Source organism: Peromyscus eremicus, chromosome 6 (genome assembly GCF_949786415.1).
Source record: "Peromyscus eremicus chromosome 6, PerEre_H2_v1, whole genome shotgun sequence".
NCBI classification, from domain to species: domain Eukaryota; kingdom Metazoa; phylum Chordata; class Mammalia; order Rodentia; family Cricetidae; genus Peromyscus; species Peromyscus eremicus.
Window position 1 is genome coordinate 88643739 of NC_081421.1, and position 10472 is coordinate 88654210.

General features: G+C 44.3%; 1 protein-coding gene across 4 annotated transcripts in view; it reads right to left on the reverse strand.

Annotated features, from left to right (window-relative positions):
* The window catches only part of Slc35a3 (solute carrier family 35 member A3), a 66870-nt gene that overhangs the window by 36359 nt on the left and 20039 nt on the right, over positions 1–10472 (reverse strand). The window contains exon 1 of one of the 4 annotated variants that reach the window (XM_059266156.1): positions 8350–8599. The exons of 2 other annotated variants lie outside the window; for them this stretch is intronic. Coding sequence is in view for 1 of the 2 variants with exons in the window: in XM_059266152.1 (XP_059122135.1) it covers positions 7925–7996 (72 nt within the window). In the remaining variant the exon portion in view is untranslated. Of the gene's footprint in view, positions 1–7924; positions 8039–8349; positions 8600–10472 lie in introns of those variants that run through there. One more of the 4 variants, XM_059266152.1, reaches the window with a different exon arrangement.

A 10472-nucleotide genomic window follows, 5' to 3' on the forward strand; every position in this document is an offset into this window, starting at 1 on the left:
CCATTGGGTGGTCCTGCATCAGTGAACTCCACACGCTCCCATTTCCTGCCCTGTGCTATTCTGCAGTCATTTCTTTCCTATGGTCCTTTCCCCCCATAAGGCAAGAGTTAAAGGCACTCTCCAAAGAACAGAACATAATGTAAAAGCCAGGTAACACACTAACTGCTATGAAAAATCCCAGACTAAGGAGACAACAATCTAACAATACACGCAGACTGTCCAGACTGGAATAAGCCATCAGATACGTAGGTCACCCTTGGTATGATCAGGCACTGTCCTTGGCACTGGGTACACAGGAAAAATCAAAACAGTCTAAACCATCTCTTTCTGCATGGGCCTTATTCTTCAGCATACATTCAAACAATTCAAGACACAACAGGAGAAAGAAGACTCCAACTCAAAAAAAGAGTGGACATAAGAGAATAATACACGAGAATCTAACATACAGCAAAATGAATAAAACTGTTTCTTTCTCTTTTTTTTAATGTTAAAAATTCCTTATTTTAGCTGGGCAGTGGTAGCACACACCTTTAATCCCAGCACTCGGGAGGCAGAGGCAGGTGGATCTCTGTGAGTTCGAGGCCAGCCTGGTCTACAGAGCAAGATCCAAGACAGGCATCAAAACTACACAGAGAAACTCTATCTCGAAAAGAGAGAGAGAGAGAGAGAGAGAGAGAGAGAGAGAGAGAGACAGAGACAGAGACAGAGACAGAGAGACAGAGAGAGACAGAGACAGAGAGACAGAGAGGGAGGGAGAGCCCTACAACTTAGTTGTGCCATCAAAGGAACAAGAATACAGCCACAGGCCGTGTTAGGGTTAAGGATGAGTCAAGTCCTCAGATTTCTTGCCCACCCAGTATGTGTACACACTTCTGCCTTGCTACAATTTAACAAAATCTCCCCAAAGAGAGAAGACAGTCTTGAGATCCACAGAAAACACAGTTCTGTGCTTAAATCTTTTCTTTGAAATTTGCCGAAAATAACTCTCAAGGGTAGCACCCCTCCAAAATAGACACAAATGATAACCATGTACAATGATATACAGAAAATCATTGTGCTGTATACCTTGTATAGACAATTTCTATTTGTTAATGTAACTCAGTAAAACAAAATTGCATTTTTAAATGAAGAAAACAGTTGGAACAGTGACACATGCCTATAATTTCACTTACTCAGGAAACTGAGGATGTTTACAAGGTCAAGGATAGACTACAGTGAGATCTTAGGTGGAGTAGGCTACAAGGAGCAGAGAGATTTGAAAGTGCTAGTCTTCAGAGATGGAGTCCTGCAGACACAAGCCAAGGAATGCTGGCAGCCACCAGCAACTGGAGAGGGAAAAAATGCACACATGCCCAGAGCCACCGGAGGGGCAAAGTCCTGCTTACATTGACTTTGGATTTCTGGCCTCTGCTAAGAGAATGAACTGTTGTCTTAAGTTACCAAACTGTTCATTTTTACAGCAGTTACAGAAAAACTAATGTAGGAATTAAGCCTGATATTTTAAAACACAAATTAACTTTTCTCTATGTCAAATTGGGGGGGGAGGGAGTACTTAATATTAGGAAAAGAAGCTGATAAAAAATAAGTTTGTGTGTGTGTATGTGTGTGTGCACGCGCACACGCGCATGCAGTAAAGTTTAGTGTTAAAGTGTGTGCTTACCATGAATAAGGCTCTGGGTTTGATCCGTGTCACAAAAGTACATATATACATGCATACAGAGGTATAGAAAACAAATAAATTTCAGTACTTAAAAAGAACTGATCAGGCGAGGGTGGTGGCGCACCCACACCTTTAATTCTAGCACTCAGAAGGCAGAGACAGGCAGATCTCTTTGAGTTTGAGGTCAGCCTAGTCTACATAGCCAGTTCCAGGACAGCCAGGGGTACAGAGAGAGACCCTGTCTCAGAAAACAAACAAAAATCCACAAAAACAAAAATATGTGAAAATTAAAAAAAAAAAAAGGCAGAAGCAGGAGGATCTTTGTGAATCTGAGACCTGCCTGATCTGCATATAGAGTTCCAAGATGGCCAGGACTAAATAGACCATGTCTCAAAAAATGAAATAAAATAAAAAAGAATCAATTGGTTATCAGGAAAACTGGGGTACACAGATAAATTCTCTGCATTTAATATTGGTTCAGTAAGTGATTTAAAGAAATGTAGACTCCGTGGTGTGCCAATACATCCCGCCACTCTGATGAGCAAGAAAGAGGAGGTGAGTGGCTCATGTGCTGTGGAGAGAGGCGGAATTGGAGACCACAACTCATAAGGAAAGTGGCCTGTGCTGCCGCTGAGGGCCATGTCTGGGTCCATGGTCTTATGGCAGCCAGGGTCACATTGATATTCTTGGCCCGTATTACCCATATTACCACCAAAAGCCATAAAGAGGCCTGTGGTCTGGGCTGCCACCTGGAGCCACGTTGATGTCCCAGACCCTTGCTAAGCTGGCCCTGCCCCACAACCCCTCACCAGCCGCCACAAGGTGGTGCCTGCAGTGACATGGGTATGGGAGAGCTGGCCCTGATGGTGTGGGTTCCTGAGAACAGGATGTCCATGACTGGGGCAACAGCAGGACAGACAAGAGGAGTGTCAGTGACTGTCAAGTATTGATGGTGTAGCAGAAGCCACCTGAACCAGACCAACAACTCATCGCAACGAACATTTGCAAGCAAAACTGTTTGTGCACTGTATACTGTGTAACACACCGCAGCTCCCAATGCCACTGGACGGACGAGTATGTGATGGAGAGGCGGGAAAGGAGGAGAGGAGTGGTACACACAGCGGAACTGGAGAGAAGGCAGCTGTGACAGGTGTGAGAATGCTCGGTTAACAGAGGAGCAGGGCGTTGCCCAGAGGGGTCCATGAGATTTTTTTTTAATTTAAATTTAAATTTTTTATTTCTTTGAGGGGGATTACAAGGGTGGAGGGCAGACATGGAAGGACTGGGAAATTTGTGGGATCAGAGTACATGATGTGAAATTCCCAAAGAATCAATTTAAAAAATTATGTTAAAGCTGAGCAGTGGTGGTGCACGCCTTTATAATCTCTGCACTTGGGAGGCAGAAGCAGGTGGATCTCTGAGTTCGAGGCCAGCCTGGTCTGCAGAGCAAGATCCAGGACAGGCAACAAAACTACACAGAGAAACCCTGTCTTAAAAAACAAAAACAGCCGGGCGGTGGTGGCGCACGCCTTTAATCCCAGCACTCGGGAGGCAGAGCCAGGCGGATCTCTGTGAGTTCGAGGCCAGCCTGGGCTACCAAGTGAGTTCCAGGAAAAGGCTCAAAGCTACACAGAGAAACCCTGTCTCGAAAGACCAAAAAAAAAAACAAAAAACAAAACAAAACAACAACAAAAAAAAAAAAAACCAAACAAACAATAAAAGTTTAAAAAAAAAAAAGCCAGGTGGCAGTGGCGCTCACCTTTAATCCCAGCACTTGGGAGGCAGAGTCAGGCAGATCTCTGTGAGTTCGAAGCCAGCCTGGTCTACAAAATGAGTTCCAGGACAGCCAGAGGTACACAAAGAAACTCTGTCTCAAAACAGAGAGAGAGAGAGAGAGAGAGAGAGAGAGAGAGAGAGAGAGAGAGAGAGAGAGAGAGAGAGAGACTGACTCAGTAATGAAACAAAGATGCCATATAAATAAAAAATTACTTTAACCTCTCATGAAAAACCCACAGCCTATGTACTTTCTTCGCAAAATTATTCATTTCCACAGGATCAGTGAAACTTTACCAATGTTACAAAGTGATTCTTTACTAATTATTCCAGACTTTTTCAGCCATGCTAGAGACAGGACCCAGTCTCACCATGCTCAGCAAGCACCCCAACACTATGCTGTACCAATCACCTTTTTTACCCCCACTATCAAAACCTAAGACTGTGTAGCACACCCCCACTATGGAAACCTAAGACTGTGTAGCATACCCCCACTATGGAAACCTAAGACTGTGTAGCACACCCCCACTACGGAAACCTAAGACTGTGTAGCCCACCCCCACTATGGAAACCTAAGATTGTGTAGCCCACCCCACCCCCACCACATATCCTCTTCCAGTCTCCAAGTTTAGATACACTATGATCTGATGAGTTTAAACTCAGTAAACTATGAATTACATTAATTATGCTTATTCAAGTCCCTCATCACACTGCCTGCTGACAGATACAGACAGGCTCAGATTCTTCCAGCCCCAACTTACTCCATTCAGCAGGTGTCTTAAGGAGATATGCATTTAATCACATTCTTTTCCTGTTTGTAAAGTTAAACTGACACCTTACCAAACAGAGGCTACACTGCCCCTCCTAACCTGGTCCTGGCCTAATTTCCTGTCATAAACTACTGCCTATTCAAACCAGCTATTCATTTCTGTATTTTCTGAACAAATATTTGTCTCTTTAAAAAAGCCTTCCTGGAAGACTTAGGCAGCTTCACTAAGAGAGGACAGTATTCTGAGTCCTGGAAGACACACAGACCTACAAGCAGAGAGGGGGGTGTTTCTCTCTCCCACTCTCCTTGTTGTTCTGGGACTTGCTGCATGCTAGGTACATGTTCTACCACGAACTATCTATCCCTCCAGTCTTCGAGCACACTTATCCCCTCTCAGTACACACTGTGCTTGTCTTTATAAGAGCACTTATGAATTTTATCAAATGCACATGATGCCACGGACTTCTGAAACTGTTATTCAGCTTTTCTAGTTGTCAGCCCAGAACTGTTTATCAACCACATAGAAAATCAGAAGATACACCTCAAGTCAAAACAAAGACAAACAAAAAAAGATTAAGGTAAGTGACTATGTGCCCTAGGTTAGGCAACATGGTAGAAATCCTCTTCTTTTCAATGTTGTATTCCCTTTACTGCCTCACAGCAGCACCTGTCACATCAGCATTTGCTCTCTGTGGTAGATTTATAAAAGGCTACATAAAATCCTTAGTATTTAAATCCTCCGTACAGAATGATCTCTTTGTAAATTGAGTCTTTCATAAGGGCTCTGGAGCATTCAGGGTTCAGGATGGTGACAAATCTTTCTGTACACAGAAGACAGACAAAGGACAAAACTGGTTCTCACTTAATGTTTTCTAATAACTATAACTTCAAAAGTTAAGCAGGAGCCTTGAGCATCTATAACATGTCAAATTTCTTGCTAGTCATTACACACAGATTTGTTCATTTAAATATAATTGAATTTGGAAAGGAGGTATTATTTCTTTTCCAGATTAAGAAAGTGAGATTCTGGGGCTGGAGAGACGGCTCAGTGACTAAGACACTGACTGTTCTTCCCAGGGACCCAAGTTCACTTCCCAGCACCCACATGGCAGCTCACAACTGTCAGTAACTCTAGTTCCAAAGGATCCAATGCCCTCTTCTGGCCTCAGAGGGCACTGTATACATGTGGTGCACAGACATAAATGCAGGCAAAACACTCAGGTACATAAAATGCTAAAATAACAATTAATAATAATAATATTAGTAACAAAAAACTCCAGTTAGAGGGGATCTGATGCCCTCTCCTGGTTTCTGCATACAAGTGGTGCAGATGCACATATAAGTAAAACACCCATATGCATAAAATAAAAATTCCCACTGAGCAATCTCACAGGCTCCAGAAAAAAACATTCAACTTTTAAGGGGCAAAAACGAGATTAGGTATAAAGACATATGTGAACCTTTCTTTGTGAAGTGAACTTGTTTCTTAGCATTTTATCTGATGTGACCAAAAGCTTCAACTTTAGATTAACTCTAATTAATTTCTACCCCATTCCTAACCTAGGATACAGTCACTCATCTTAATCTTTTTTTTTTTTTTTTAAGGTTTGGTTTGGTTTGTTTCATTTGAGATGGTATCTTCTGTGTAGTTGATAAACAGTTTTAGGCAGACAACCACAGAAGTTGATGATTAATATTCTAGCTTCAAAAGTCACTGCCATAAATACCAACAACAAAACACATTTTAAAATGATGACTAAAAACATGTATCAGGGCTGGAAAGAGGGCCCAGGGTTTAAGAGCATTGGCTGCTCTTCCAAAGGACCAGATTTCAATTCCCATCATTAGTGGTGTACAACCATCTGTGACTCCAGTTCCACAGGATCCAGAACCTTCTTCTGGCCTCTGGGGACACTACATGCCTGTGGTACACATACATACATTCAGGCAAACACATATAGAAAATAAATGTTTAAAAATATTTTTTAAAATTAAAATAAATTAAAAATTATACACACACACACACATACCAGGCATAGTGGCACAAGCCTGTGTAGTCCTAATGATACACAACCCTACATCCATCTCCAACAACTCACAAAAAAAAAAAAAAGAACACACATATCACAGAATTATACTCTTTCATTAATGGGGACAATTAAGTTGAATGGATTTAGAATACACTTGCTGTTTTTAGAACTGAAATCTAGTATTAAACAACCAATTCATCTTGATCTGAACTTTGGGGAAAAAATACACAAAGTTATTTAACGTCAAATAGGAACTAAGTTTTCAAATTTTTTTAAGAAAAGAAGCTCCTAGTTACTGAATCATAAACATAGTTAGCCCTAGTTACTGAATCATAAAATGAGGCTTTTAACTGAGAAATTATTTCCATTAATTCTATCACCTATCTACATTCATTGAGCATATTAAATTCCTTAAAAGACACGTGCTTGAGTACATATTAGATCCATTTCAAACACAAATGAAGCAGGACCTAGAGCAAATTACTTGACCTGTGTGATCTTCAATAGCCCTCTATAAAATGGGACCAGTAATAATTATCCTACTTTAGAGATAATTAGGATCCAATGGAAGACTGCCACGCGTTAGACAGAGGCCATTAACTTATTAAGTTCCAGGCCAGCCAGGAGGACTATGATGTGAAACCCTATCTCAAGCTAAACAAATAAATAATAAAAACCCTACGGTTGTCTAAAAAGATACAATATGTTGAATAGAGTAACTTTTTAAAAAGAATGAAAGGATCACACTGATTTGAGTCACGGAAGGGTTTAAATTTTGAAGGGTTTTTAAGGTCTGCCTAAATTATTTAAAAATCTATTCTGGGTGAGGATTATTTCTTAGTAGCAAAGCACTTAACTAGCAAACAGTATGCCCTATGTCCCATCCCCAGAACCACTAAATAAATAAATAGTTGCTGAGTATTTCTGAGAGAAGTGCCAGAGAATGGCATTAAATTTCCGGCTTTAAAAAGCGATTACAAAGAACTGAAGTTACAGCTCAGTGATAGGAATGCTCGCCCAATATTCCCACGAGGTTCACTACCACCCCCATCCCCAGCACAGCAACACAGGTTGGGGCGGTAGAGGGGAGGAAGAGAAGAGAAGGAGACTGAGAAGAGAGGGAGCCTGTGCAAGCGGGTTCAATCAGGACAGGAGCAGTTGCAAGACAGGCTAAAAGCAGCAAGTTCTGTTTGGAAGGTCTCAGTATAGTGTATCTGGAAGAGGCCAGAAAATACAGGCAGACACGGTAGAAAAATATTCAAAGGGGGGAGAGTCAGTCAAAAATGTAAACGCAGAATTCATCTGAAAGGAAAACAACTTGAGTTTGCAGCAATGAAGTTAAGATCACCACATGATAAACAACCAAACATCACCTGTAACTACAAAAGTAAGTGCCTATAAAGACTCAACTCTGGTGCCATGTTCAAATATTGCAGTTAATAGAATATAATAAAGGACACGCTCCTCAAAAGAAATAGAATATATGTGGCTTGCTACCAAAAGTCCCATTGCTACATTTAATATCCCTTCATTCATTTGAACTAGCAGAAACTTTGGTTGGCTTAAATAAAAAATGTTTACTGAACTCCACCACTCTTCAATACTCAGAACCCCCGCCCCCTCCGCCCCCCACACACTCTGATGGAAACCTTACATGGTCTCAGACACCCATCGCCTGCGGTCTAATCTTACCACGGGCACCTTTTCCATCTCTTGAAGTCGCTGCAGCTTCTGGAGCACACAGTCCTCGCCGGGCAGACCCATCCCTACCCCCGTGTCACAGACTGGGAGGGAGCTCGAGCAAAGCCACGGAAGGACTGGCCGCCAGCCTGGCCCCCTAGGCACTTGGCCCGCCAGCCTGGAGCTTGCAGGCACACCGCCTGCCACACCCCTCTCCTCGGGACCTTTTTCCTCCTCCACCCAGAACCTCCCAGCACGTCCGGGCCGGAGGTACAAGGCGCCCCTTCTTCATCTGCTCCCTCGGAACGGGCGCTGCAGCGCTCCGCTGCGGTCCGGGTGGCCCAGGCACCTCGCATCTCAGCCGCCCCCCTCGCCACCCCAGCCCGCAGCCTCCGGCCTCGGCGCCCGCCGCTCCCCGCCGGCGCCCTTCCGCTCACCCGCCGTGCGGCTCGGCCAGCTGCCCGCACTGGAGCTCCGGGCTCCGCGACGCCGGACGCCCCAGGCTGCCGAGCCCGCCGGCTCCGCCGCGCCCGCTGACCCGCAGCGCCGCCGGCTCCCGCCGTCTCTGTCGCCCGGGCCGCCTCGATGCGGCCCAGGCGTTTCCGGGTTCCCGCGGTCCCGTCCGCCAAAGGCTCCGGCTTCCGCCTGGGCCCCGGCAAACGCCGTTCCCGGCTCGGCTCCGGTGGCCCCAGCTTCGCGCTTGCCGGCCGCCTTCGCGAGGCGACCACACCGGGGCAGCCCCGTGACAGCCTCCCGGTCGCGGGACCGTGATGGGAAGGGTGTCTCTGCCGACAGTCCGGCTGCAGAAAGTGGCAGGATGACCCGCAACTTAAGGCAGGGCAAAGTCCTTTGGGCCAAAGAACCCTGATAGAGCACCGGGAGGCGGATCTTGGCTCCTGAAAATGACCACCAGTGAGTTGAAAACAAGATTATCCCTGGTGCAGGTTACCAACCTTAGTCTAGGAACCAGCTTGTTTGGTTGGAAATGACCCCTGCCCCCACTCTGACAGCCCTGGAGTGTTTCAGGAATCCAAAAGGGGCTTAGTGTCACTAAACATGGGAAAGGTGCAGAGAGAGAGAGAGAGACCACCTTATAGGAGAACCATTCACCTCTTCCTGTCTGCAAGGAGCTCAGACATACTACTTTTTAAAGCCTTTTAATGTATTTCGAAAATCTTCCAACCACGGTAGCCTATGCTGGCAATGGACAGGCTGAAATGTAATATTCTGGGTCGGGTTTTGAACATCGGATACAGCAGATTTATCCATTTCCTGTTAACACAATGCTCCCAGAATTAAGCTTGTGCGTCTTCATATTGCCAATGATTAAAACCATGACTTACGGAAACATAGTTAGGAAACAGCAAAGAGAAAAACTTAGATGACTTAGCACAGAATGCCTCGCTTTAAATCTTCGTGTAGTCCGGTCTTCCAAAAACTTCTAGATGATGGAATGTAAACTAGATCTTGATATTTACTGGGTCCTAATCTAAAATGGCCCCCAAAGGTTCATCATATGGTAAAGGCTCGTTGCCAGCTAATGGGCTTCGTGGTGGGAGAAGGGAGTGGATAGAGAGGGCTCTGGCCTAAGCCACTGATGTATTACATTTTTGAAGGTATTATTAGGAGATGGTGTAAATTGTGGAACAGGCAGGCCTATTTGGAAGTGGGTCACTGGCTTTTGAGGGTGTGTCTTACCCAGGCCTTCTTGGGGGGCTCTCCTTGCGGCCAGTATGCTTTTTGGTAAATAACTACCGCACCACATACACCCCAACCAGAGACTCAGAAGCAACGGAACCAAGCGACCATAAACCAAAATCTCTGCAATCATGAACCCAAGTAAGTCCTCCTTCCCAAGTTGTTTTCGCAGGGATTTCGTCGAAGCAGCAAAAAGTAACTAATACAATACTTATCTTTACTTTTTTTTTTCTTTCTTTTAAAGACAGGATCTCACATTGTAGCTCAGGGTGGCTCTAGGCTGGCCTTGAGACCTTGATCTCCTGGCAACCATCCTGTCTCAGCCTCTCTGTTCTGGGATCATGAGCTTGAACTATCACATCTGTTTTCTTTCTTTACCCATTTCTCTTCCCTACCCCCACCCCCAAAACGATTAGAAATTAAGCCCAAGCTTTTGTACCTCATGTAATTTCCCACTGAGCCCTTTCTCCATATTTTAAAACAAACTTAATATGCCTAGTACATGATCATTACAGCTTGGCCCCATTCTGAGGTGTGTGTGTGTGTGTGTGTGTGTGTGTGTGTGTGTGTGTGTGTGTTTGTGTGTGTTACACAGATACCCAGAAAACTGTTGGTACTCCATAAATCTGTCGTTATAAAGGAAGAGGAGGATTTAAAATATATAGTAAGAAAAATATACCTTACAATATAAATTCTTTTCTGTTGTTCTTTTATTTTGGTTTTGAAGAGAGGGTCTCCTTATGTAGTTCAGGCTGCCCTAAAACTTGCCATATAGCCCAGGCTGGCTACAACTTACCATTCATTTTGGCCTTGGCCTCTTGAGTGCTGGAATCAAGGCAGATACCACCATGTTCGCTGTCAC